Source organism: Barbatula barbatula (genome assembly GCF_947034865.1).
Source record: "Barbatula barbatula genome assembly, chromosome: 12".
NCBI lineage: Eukaryota > Metazoa > Chordata > Actinopteri > Cypriniformes > Nemacheilidae > Barbatula > Barbatula barbatula.
This window is the reverse complement of record NC_136775.1, coordinates 12,441,886-12,453,843: the sequence shown is the minus strand read 5'-3', so window position 1 is coordinate 12,453,843 and position 11,958 is coordinate 12,441,886. Positions and strand designations below refer to the sequence as shown.

The 11,958-nt window shown below is 37.2% G+C and overlaps 1 protein-coding gene across 1 annotated transcript; it reads left to right on the top strand.

Annotated features, from left to right (window-relative positions):
* Positions 1 to 261: 261 nt before the first annotated feature.
* On the top strand, positions 262 to 11,926 carry abhd16a (abhydrolase domain containing 16A, phospholipase). Its single transcript, XM_079469478.1, has 20 exons — positions 262 to 490; positions 2,412 to 2,468; positions 2,669 to 2,735; positions 4,491 to 4,577; positions 4,699 to 4,784; positions 4,878 to 4,951; positions 5,021 to 5,128; positions 5,213 to 5,327; positions 5,403 to 5,504; positions 5,637 to 5,700; positions 5,773 to 5,822; positions 8,641 to 8,764; positions 8,911 to 9,015; positions 9,107 to 9,170; positions 9,307 to 9,363; positions 9,457 to 9,519; positions 9,629 to 9,705; positions 10,749 to 10,847; positions 11,029 to 11,075; positions 11,471 to 11,926. Exons 1-20 carry the CDS (start codon positions 389 to 391, stop codon positions 11,552 to 11,554), a joined length of 1,632 nt encoding a protein of 543 aa, XP_079325604.1. The 5' UTR covers positions 262 to 388; the 3' UTR covers positions 11,555 to 11,926.
* The last annotated feature ends 32 nt before the right edge of the window (positions 11,927 to 11,958 follow it).

Genomic DNA, 11,958 nt, shown 5'->3' with positions numbered 1-11,958 from the left:
TATCTCGGCTCTATTATTAAACAATACAATTTCTTCCTTCCTCTTTCTCATTATAAAGTCACTGGCATTCATAATGGCATCATCACTCATTGTGACTGGCAGTCATTATGATGTCACTTACATTCATTGTGATGTCATCTTTATTATCCCCATGCCACTCATTGCCTCTGACGTAGTGCAGAAACAAATAATCCTTAAATTATCTCGGCTCTCCATTCTCGCATTAAGAAGAGAATAAGACACTAGAGTTTTCTTTTCATTGAGACGCGAGAATGAACACGAAGGCAGCAGGCGCATCAACTATGACGTATGGAAAGGCGCGTTGCACGTTCGCGACTGTAGAAGCTGTGAGCCTCGCGGGCAGCCGTAGTTCCTGACCGAGGTGAGAATGGCAAGCTGGATGTGGCTCCGATGCCTTTTCGGGCCCAATTTACATCGGATCCACCGCTCACCAGACCAGACACGAACCGACGGCAGAGCGGGGCGCAGGGTATGCGTGCTTCATTTACTTTAAGACGGAGCCTGACGATATGATTCTCGCATGTATGTGCGGAAGTGCATGCTTGTGTTGTTAGTTGACCTAGTGGACTTGTCTATCTAGACGCGTGATTATCGTCTGCGCGTTTAATACATTCATAAAAGGCTTACGATGCCTGAAAACACTGCATGAATTGGCAGCACGCATCGTTTTGAGACGCATTCATTGATGACAGTGAGCTGCTCGCTTGCTGATCGGTGGTCGAGTGACAGACAGGTGAGTTAACAGTCTGTCACTGTGATCGAGAGAATGATTATCAACAACAATGCACTGCGCGATTTCACGTTTCTGTTTAATATATCACGTGACTCTGGTTTGGAGCGTCTGTCTTATCAAGAATGATATTCTACAGCGGATGGCTCAAGCATCGAGCTAAACGCCCTGGAGGTTGAGGAAAAAAAGGTCCTAAAATCCGTGGCCACATTGTAAACTGTAGGCTATCATAAACAAATCTATGAGTTTTGCACGCATTTGCAAAGCTGTAGGCTATTTATCATATACAGTATAATATTAGTTGTGTAACTACTTCTGACACTTCTTTTTATGAAGACCAAATCCATTTTTATTTTGCCTGTGTAGCTCATAGCTATATGATATTTTTATTATTTATAAGATGTAGTTGTAGCTGATTGATTTTAACCTCTAATTCTTTTCTGTCTTCTTATTTTTTTGAACTAACCTCATTATTCTTAGCTTTGTATACTGTGCTAGGCTTTAATGGACTAGTTTTTGATGCACTTATGTATTTTGTTGCCTATGTTGTTATAATTGCTTCTAATGTTTCCTCATCTGTAAGTCGCTCTGGATAAAAGCGTCTGCTCAATGACTAAATGTAAATGTATTTACACAATATATATTTCTATAATCTGCCCTATGTAATATATAACATTTTAAACGTTTTAAGTAAACATTAGGGTTGGGAAGGCAGTGCCAAAAGCAGGAGCTGATGATACATTTGTGCCTTTTACAGATTCAAAAAATGATTGAATTAATAGCCTATCAATAGTGGAAGATATTTTGATGCTTTTGAAAGAAAATAGTCTCTTATGCTTGCTAACCAATGCTGCATTTTGTATTAAAAATACAGTAAACATTGTTCAAATGTTTACTTTCAATGTTTGTCATGTTATCCTCTTTTAAATGCTGTTGACACTACTTTCTTGCGCATCTCATTTCAAGCATCCGAAAAGCCAGTGAAAATAAATCATTAATTTCTCGTATTGTATCTTCAGCAGTAAAACAATCATGCAAACTTTTGAAAGAGTAGATCTATCTAAATAATTTTGTTATCAGCAGCATGAAGAGGAAAACTATCAGTGTTTATAAATACATTTAGTTTTTCTATTTTGTTATTTTATTTATTTAATTTCAGCATATGCATTTCTTGTTTATTGAAACGAAACATTAACAGTAAAGTTTGACATTATCAACGTCAGATCAAGAGCAGGGTGCTGTGTGCGATGATGTCCTGTAGGCTACACTATAACCTTTCTGTTGTTTAAACATGGCGAAGAGAGATGGAACTGTAATGCGGTCAGCAGACCTTGAACACCTTCATAGGTGTGCGTTTACTGAAAGTTAATGGATAACGTTGGTCAACCAATCAGATTGAAGCATTCAACAGCCCCTTGGTATAAAAACAAATATATAAGATAACAAAGAAACTAACTCTTCTCTTAAAACATGATATGTTTACTCGTATTGTTACTGTGGCACCATCTTAAATAATTGATTTTTGTAAGAAGTTTTCTCATAATATTAATTATTCCTGGTGGATAATATTAATAATCAAAACTGTGGCGTTTTGTAAGATACTCTGTTTACGATGGCAGTAAATGTGCAACTCATAATAACTCACATGTTTTTTGTGTAGGGCTGGAATTATCAGCCCAGAGGTTTGGAAAGACACACGGGCAGCATCCTCGGCTGGGTATGTGTTTACTGTCCAAATATTTTTCCTCTTATGTGTCTTAACATCCATAATTTTAAATGCAACATGTCCCTATAGTTAGTCTACTAAGTACTAAGTTTTATTACAGGTTATTTCAGCCAATAGCATCCAGACTTGTTTTAGGGGTGTACAGTAAAATTAAAGACTGTTTTTATTGTTTGTCTCACACTGTTCTTCAGGCGTCTGTGCTGTGGTCTCTGTCATACTATAGTTCTCCACTGCTGCTCTGCTATCTTTACAGGAAAGGTAAAAACATACAAACACATGGGATCATAAAGAAGCACATAAAGAAGTGCAATATAGACACACACATTTGATAAGTTTTTAAATGAGTTTACCTGCATTGTCAGGTGTATTTCTTGTTATATGTCATGCATGTGTGATGAACAGGCTGGGATGTATTGTTTTGCCAAACAGGAATCATATAACACGAGTCATGGGCTAATGCTCTCGCACAGCAGGGCTGTATGTATTTTAAGCCTGCTTCATAAGCGTTATCAGTGATGTCCAGATGGTCTGAAGTAATTCTGCTAAACAGGCATAAGGAATACTAATGTCCAGTATAGAAATGAGATGTGTTGTAGTTTATCACACTTTGTGTCATGTACTGTAAGTACTGAACACATTTTTTAGCTCTTTTTTTTGTGCTGGCCAGTATGTGATGTGTTTCTTTTATATCTTAAGTATTTAGTAAGAATCTTGGTCTGCTTTTGTATTTAAATAGTTAAATGATGTAAACCAAGTGCAATGTATAGTTTTAAGTGCTGAATGGAGCGCTCTGTTGTTATGTACCATATTGGTGTACTGTGGTTGGTTTTAATGAGTGTATTGTACTAATTGTGCGTTTCCTAAGAGTCACAGGACCACAAGAGTTGTTATACATGCTTATTACATGGTTGGAATGCTTGATTCTGATTGGCCAGTCGCGACATTTGCAGGTTCGTTATTCCCAGATAACAACCTCTCAAAACTAATAACACACTGCAACCCGAATGCAGCAAATCATTTTGACATGTTTTTTTGACAGAGGAAATATAAGTGTGTCTTTTAATAACATAAATGACATTATATCTACAAATGATTAAGCCAAATTGCCTGCTCGCAACATTTAAACTTAATTTCTTACCTTAAACCAAAAGTAAACTGCTTTTCCTCATGGAAGGTCTGCAGTCGGTAAAAAATAGCTAATAAAATATTTCAAATTCATGTCTATTTTTTACTCGTGTGACAAGAAGCCGTGTAATAAGTGGGATAATGTACAAGCAGCTGGCTGTTATCGCGAAGTAAACCCCTTCAAGGCTTATTTCTGCTATTACAACCGGCTGCCTGTACATTATCCCTTACATGCGTTTCAACACATGTCAAATCTAAAGTGTTGTGTCATTTGTTACTGGCCACAATCCTATTTTGATAGTAAGCATAAATGTTGTTGTTATTGTTGTTGTGGGATATTAGGGTATTTATTTGAGATTTCGATTTGTATTTCATCAAGGAAATTGCAGTGCTTGCAATTCAGCAAAAAATGGTTTCAAGTAAATGTTACATGCAAGTAGGTTGTAGTCTGTATAAACGACTCTTGCTGCATCTTTGTTGTCACATTTGTGTCTTATTTTCAACTTAAAGTCAGTGTGTAGCGTGAAACCAGCAAAGGACAGTTAAAGAGATTTACTGAGTACAAAGGAACATTCACATCAATATGGAATTATAATGATGACATCATAGTTACATTTAAAATGCTGAATATTATAAATTAAAGGAATAGTCCACCCAAAAATGTCTGTCATCATTTACTCATCCGCAAGTTGATCCAAATCTGTATACAATTCTACAAAATTGTGTTCATCCGAACAAAGATATGTATACACGTTTGGAACAACAAATAAGTCATTCATGAGCGAATTGGGTGGAGTATCCCAAGTCTAAATTAATGTTATACTAATCGAGTATCAGTACAATGCTGCCATGCAACCACTGTAATAACTGGATTGGTATTTCTTTTAGGCTACATCTGCAGTAGTAAGCTGGTACCACTCAGTCAGTATGTTGGCACAGCATTGGTCTGTCTGCTCGGAGTGGCCTGTTTGAGAGGTGAGACTGCGGTTGTCTATTTTCTGTACATTATCTGTTTAGTTACCATGATTTTAAATGTTTCTAGTGCAAGGTAAAATACACTGTTCAACATGATTTGTGTCTGTTGTGTTGTTGTTAGGGTGGGGGCGCTGGAGAAACCCAGAGTACCTTCAGTTCATCACTGTATTGGAGGCGACCCGGAAAAACCACACGCGTAGCAACAAGGTAAGAGCAGTGCCACAGAAACCTTCCCATGGGGTCTTTTTTAGAACACAATAAGCCTATTAAATGGCTGTGTGTCTGTTATGTTCCCTATAGAAAAAACTGGCATGCTTTGACTTTGACTTCAAACACTGGCCTGCGGATTTCAGCTGGAATGAAGTTAGTAGTCCGTAAGTAAAGCCTGTCTCTCTTTCTCTCCCTGTCTGAGCGTCATTGGTTAAAATTGGTTTCTTCTGCAGGAAGTTGTTGAAAGGCGGTGTGTCCCTGCTGAAACCAGAGCCTAAACACAGAGGAGCAGCAGACAGTGTGCTGAGTTCAGTCCGTACGCTGCCATGTCACATCTTAAGGTAACACACCAAAGACAGTCAGGAGACACACAGACTCAGCATTTCACATAGTCGGTTGTGATTTATTATGTGTGTTTTGTGTAGTTATCTGATAGCTCACTCGTTCGGCCGGAGGATGCTGTACCCAGGCTCGGTGGGTCTGCTGCAGAAGGCCATGAGACCCATGCTACAGCAGGGCCAAGCCAGACTCGTAGAAGAGGTAACGCATATGTAACCTTTATTTGAAATACAAATACACATTATAATCCCGCTTACAATACTCTGTTGTGTGTAGTATGAAGGGCAGAGGAACAAACTAGTGTCTTGCGATGGGAATGAGATCGACACAATGTTTGTGGACCGGAGGAGAGATGGAGGGCCACACAGTAAAACTCTGGTAAGAAACGGAGAGTTGAAGCGGAGTGTTGTGTATTTAAAATAAAAGAATACGTTGTTGGAATGGAATATATCCTTCTGGGTGTTCACCGTATTATCACAGCTTGTGTAATATTGAACGTGTTTGTCACAGGTGATCTGCTGTGAGGGGAATGCAGGGTTCTATGAAGTCGGCTGCATGAACACACCATTGGAAGGTAAATGTGCGTGTTTGTGTCATATGTTATAAAGCTCTGTTTGAACTGGTGCTGATTCTCTTCTCCTTACAGGTGGATATTCAGTGTTGGGCTGGAATCACCCAGGGTTTGCTGGCAGTACGGTGAGTAAATATCACACTGTGTCATATGTTCCTGAACAGAGCTAATGTATTATTGCTGCGCTCCTTTCTGAAACCTTGTACCTCCATACTTCATGTTTTCTATTTTAGCCATGAAATAGTAGTAGTGTGAAAGGTCACCCTTTATGTTCGTCACTGTGTTTTGCAAATATCCAACCAATAAAAACTATTAAAAAGTACAGTGTTTTTTCCATTACCTAAAAAACTGTGAATTTGGACATCTGAGGTTTTAGAAGGACTGCGACGATATGTAACTCGACCATGGAGATTAAATGTTTCTTGTCTCTCTGGCTGTTGTCAGCATTTTTATCTGAAAATACAAAATAGATTTTTATGACTAAATTCATATTTAATGAGCTATGTTGGATTAAAAAAAACCCACTTACAGTATATTGTAATTTGTATTAATAATATGAATATATTGTTCATTAAACACTGGTGTTGTGGCCACTGTTTATCATAACCTGTATTTTATTATATTGTCTAAGGTTTATTACCCAGAGACGTTGAAAAACAGAGATACGACACGCTTTGATCACGCCGCCACATTTACATGGACATCAGTAATTAATAATAAACCGATTTTTGCCTTATTCTGAGTAAGATAATATATTACGATTAAGGTGTTTACACGAGTTGCTTTAAGAATATAAATTTCATGTTCCGGTTTTACATGTTACACTACATAGTAGTGACTTTATTTATCGCATACGCCATTACGTCCCTAACCGATGCCGTTCAACGTTCCCTCTATAATTTCATGTATCAACAAACTGTTTGTCTTCACCATGGTACCACATACAGTTTTTTGGTGTTTCATATGTGATTTTACGCCAGCTTCAAACGCAGTTAACTACTGTACATGCCGTAAGTGCTAACGGACAACGGCGGATACAAACTCTCCAGCAACAGGCATCCTCCGCGCTTTTATTTGGCAACATTTCATTCATGCCCCCACGACAAACTCGGAGTTTATCAGATTAAGCTAATCAAAAAACTCTGTTTACATGGTTCATTCTTAATCCGAGTATTGCTTTAATCGTGTTAACATCGGATTATTGTTGCCCATGTAAACGAATTTCGCTAAATACCAACACCATATATGCACTAATTTCTATGTTGATTCAATTTATAAAAACATTTTGTGTGATGAGTGTTAGAGAGACAGTATGAATTAATTTGACTAGGTGTGACGGGGCACATAGCTACAGTCACGGTTTCACAAAGACTGAGTGCAAATGTTGCTGGTATTTGTTTGTCTAGCAGGTCAATGTGTTCTCCTATTCCTCATATTCTTGCAAATTAGCGGTTAACCTAGTCTTTTATCAAAACTCTAAAGTAATCCCGTAGCTTTCGTGTGCACACTTTAACATCTAATACTACTGTGATTTAAATGCTATAGCTACTATTATCAATACATATTGAGCTGTTTAAAACCAGGTAATTTACTTCACAATCTTTATCAGTTACAATAACCACGCAACACAGGTTTTTCGTTAATCATGTATCTTTTTATTTAGTTTAAAATTAACATAGCTCTGACATACCATCTTTGTGTCTTACTGCCGTCTCCTGTTTGTTTGAGTAAAGGAATTTTTGCCTCAATTGTGGGGCTTATATGACGCTATGACTTCCGGGTCAATAGGAAGTGGTTCGGAGTTTGAGTTAATAATTTTCAGCGGTTAATATAACTATATATTATTTGACAAAGTAAGCTTGACCCATAGAAATAATATTTTGTTATTTTCTAGTTTTATAGAGGTAACGTTTTGGCTGTTTAAGCATTTATGGCATATTCACCTGAGCCACCCCTGTATGGTGGTATTGTGTTGGTATGTGCCAATTCTAGGGTTGCCTTCAGGCATATAAAGATTAATGGCTCCAGTCTCAGGAAGAGCGAGTTGAGAGGACATAAGTCTGTCGATGCTCTTTGTATATGGGCTTGTGTAAAGGCTATTTTCTAAGCAGCTGCAAAATTTTGATCATTTATTTGACTCAAGTCAATTTAGATTTTTTTTGTTTTTTGTCCCCAAACATGTATGTTTTTTTTTCTCTTGTTAAATTTATAGTACCTTTCTTTGGCCTTACGGAGGATAAATAAAAAGATCCCATCTGTTTGCAACTGTTCTCCTGTGTGCTTACATCTGCTCACGACGACTCCGTCACATCTACCCTCAACACTAGGAACAATGCATAATGTGCAATACATCAACCGTATGCATGCATTCATCTGTTTCTGATGCGTCTATGATCATCAGTACATACCAATGTTAAATTATGTTAAGTGGCATCCACATGAAAAAGTAATTGATGAATAAATCAATGATTGCAAGTAAATGCAGATTCAATTATATAGTTTATACAAGGAAAGGGTAGATAACATTTTATTTAATGAGCAGTCTTTGTAGAAAATCATTCAACCACACAGAAAAGCCTTTTCTATTAAGGAAAACAATATTTTGTTTCAAAAACATCCTTTTTTTACAGACCAGATTTACAGAGATGTATTTTATCAACTTACCTGCGAATATGTTTGGCAAACAGTGAAATGAATGGGCTTCAATGCCATGATTGGGACTATAGAGCCTTCCATGACAAGTTCATTCCGTTCTACCAACAGATGTCTATGCGAGTGTCGCAACTCAGTTTTTCAACGGCTCTGATATCACCTATGTAAAGAATGGTTAAATGATCTTAATGTGTAATAGGACTTTTATTTTCTCACGTGCAGTCTGCCTCCTGAATTATAGCACCATCATAATAATTGTTCATTTTCATTTTTGTTCATTTGCTTTATCAGGGAGTTCCATTTCCTCAAAACGAGGCCAATGCGATGGATGTTGTCATTCAATTTGCCATTCACAAACTGGGTTTCCAGTTGACTGACATTATTGTGTACGCCTGGTCAATAGGAGGATTTACAGGTAAATAACCACACCACACAAATGCAGTTGCTCACATGACCAATCACAAACCAGGAATCGTAGACACAACCAAAAGTCATGGCAGGACTCAATAGATTTTATTTCAGCCGCTGTATGTTTCTCATAGTAGTGTCTGTCTATTTTAGCAAGCTGGGCTGTGATGTCGTACCTTGAGATCCAGGGTCTGGTTCTAGATGCTTCATTTGATGATCTTTTACCACTTGCTCTGAAGGTCATGCCAGACAGTTGGAGTAAGTTATTGTCTCTCTTTAAATCCCCTTAAGCATGAAGATTTATGGGATCCCAAGTTCATGGATGCTCTTCTGTTTTCTTTTCTTGCAGGACCTTTAGTGACCCACACAGTGAGGCAGTATGTGAACTTAAACAATGCAGACCAGCTTTGCAAGTAAGTCGTTCTCACCATTATTCATTTAAGCAAATTCAAATGAACCATTGACCTTTTTTAATATTATAGTTACAATGTATAGTATAATATGCAAATTCCAGCATTTACAATCTAAAGGATTTGACTGTCATTTCAGGTACCAGGGTCCAGTGTTACTGATCAGAAGAACCAAAGATGAAATCATCACCACCACGTGAGTTATCCAAGATTCAAAAACAAGCTTTTGCTGGTCGAGTCAAAAATAATAACATTAACTTATGTGGCATTACTGTGTTTTGACATACAGGGGTCCAGAGGACATCATGTCGAACAGAGGAAATGATCTGTTGCTCAAACTACTCCAGTACAGGTCTGACCAGATTTCACACAAAACCATTTGTCTGATTTATCTCAGATTTGACTGCGTTTGCACATGTGTCAGTTAGTTTCAGGTTTTCTCTGTGCTGTATTTTTTTCAGGTATCCTAAAATCATGACCGATGAATCTGTCAGAGCCATCAGACACTGGCTTGCAGCTGGGACAAAAATAGAAGAGGGTGTGTTTGGATTTCTGTATAGTATTAGAAATAGCAAAACTATGCCTTTTAATAACTGACTAGGCGGCCTTCAGGGAGTTTGTTTGTATGGTTATACATTTCTAATCTGTTATAATATCCTGACGCCTGAATTGGAGTGTACAACTCTGGATTAGAGTTTTTGGATTATATTGATTGAGAACAGTGGTTCTCATACTGTTGTACATGGAGTGCCCTCTGGTGGTACATGAAAGGAATTGAAAAACACAAAAATATGTTTTACATTTATTTACATCTAGCATTTAAAATAAAATTTAAAATGTTTTATAAATAAAAAAATTCTGAGATATATATATATATATAAGTAAATTATTTATTTATCATTTGTTAATGCTGTATGCATTACATAGCAACAACAGAAATACAGAGTAGGAATAGACTCCTTGCATGATCTTAAAATTGTGTCAATTTAGTAAAAAAGAAAAAACCTAAACCAAAAAATGTTAATACAATAATTGAAAAAAAAACAACTTATCAGTAGTATCATGGTATGCCTGTGATTTTATACGTATGCTTCTTCTATAAAAGTTTGAGAACCTCTGATTTAGAATAATGACCATCATTTCTGTAATCGAACAACTTCTTGTCGCTGTCCCACATAGGGAACAAATCACTCTCACGCACTTTCTCCCGATGTGTTCAATAACTCTGGAAAGATCTATCTCCTTCCACAAGATCAGCGGATTCTGTAGTTGTCTTTAAGAATCGGCTACAAAGAAATCACTTCCGTTAACATCCGACCCATTAGTACAGTCTTTTCTACTTTCCTACCCCACCCCAAACAAAAAGTTCCTAGCTTAGTATACTGTGGTAGGCTAACTGAGATCAGATTTACTGCACCTATGCATTGTTTTTTTGTTGCACAAATTGCTTTTATTGTTTTCCCCTACTTTGTAAGTCGCTTTGGATAAAAGCGTCTGCTAAATGTAAACCTTTAGAAAACTTGTATTCTTGTTGCTTCGAAGAGACAAAAATGTTTCAAATGTTTTCCCACTGTTCCTCAGAATCCGTGTACACCAGCTATGAGGTAGATGATGACTGGTGCTTGTCTGTGTTGCGCTCCTATCAGGCAGACAGAGAGACTTTCTTCCCCTGGAGTGTTGGTACGTGCTTCAACTAACTCATCTCTAGTGCTATGCCTAATAACTCTTCCTATATGTGACTCGACTCCCACTACTTAAACATTTGGCTTTAGTTGGGTTAGAAATGTGTGTTTCAGCAGTGATTCTCATTCTTGTTTGTTTTAAAAACACCGTCTGTTGTCTGATATCTTTTATGTTTCAGGTGAGGACATGACACTGGAGGGGAGACGACAGCTTGCTCTATTCTTGGTATGTTATGAAACAACAAACAAGTATATCTAGAAATAAACATGCTACTGAGCTTGACTGTGCTTCATAAATATGGATTTAGAAGTGTAGTGCTATACTACCGGATACACATTTATGTTAAAGCTATTGTAAAGAATGTTGGTAACCAAACAACATCGACCCACATTGAATGGACACAAAATCACAGAGACATTTCTTGAAATGTCTTATGTATTACACAGAAGAAAAAGTCATGATATGAATGAGATGAATAACTGATGGCAGGATTTATATTTACGGATGAACTGTCACTTTAGTTCATTGAAGGGATGTTTATTTTGCTTGAAAGTGTTACCGATTTCTCAACACTGACATTAAAAGTCATCGATCTGAGCTGATGTTCCACTTTCTCACAGGCACAAAAGCATATGAGAAACTTTGACACAACACACTGCACTCCACTCCCCATCACGGAGTTTCACCATCCCTGGAAACCATAAAGAGAAGACTGCAGAAGTGCTGGAGAACAGAGGTCAAAGAGAAACACGACGGTATATTTAAGTTAAGAGGAAAGCAGGGAGACATTAATTGTTTGTATACATGTGACAGGATTAGCAGTTTATTGTTTGAACACATTGTTTGATAAAGAGATTTTTAAAGTATTAGTTGGATGGCAATTTAATAGTTGAGGGTTGGACATTTGTTGATGATCAGTTGTGTCATCACTTTTGTTTCAGTGATGGGTATCTCACTTGACTCTGTTTGTCCATTTTTATTTTATCCTCTATTTTGCGAGCACTGTTATTATTGACAAAAACGTACAATGTTCTGAATGTTATATTGCTTATGAATATTAAATTGGGGATGCTCTTTATTCTGGTTAGATTCTATATTTTTTGACACC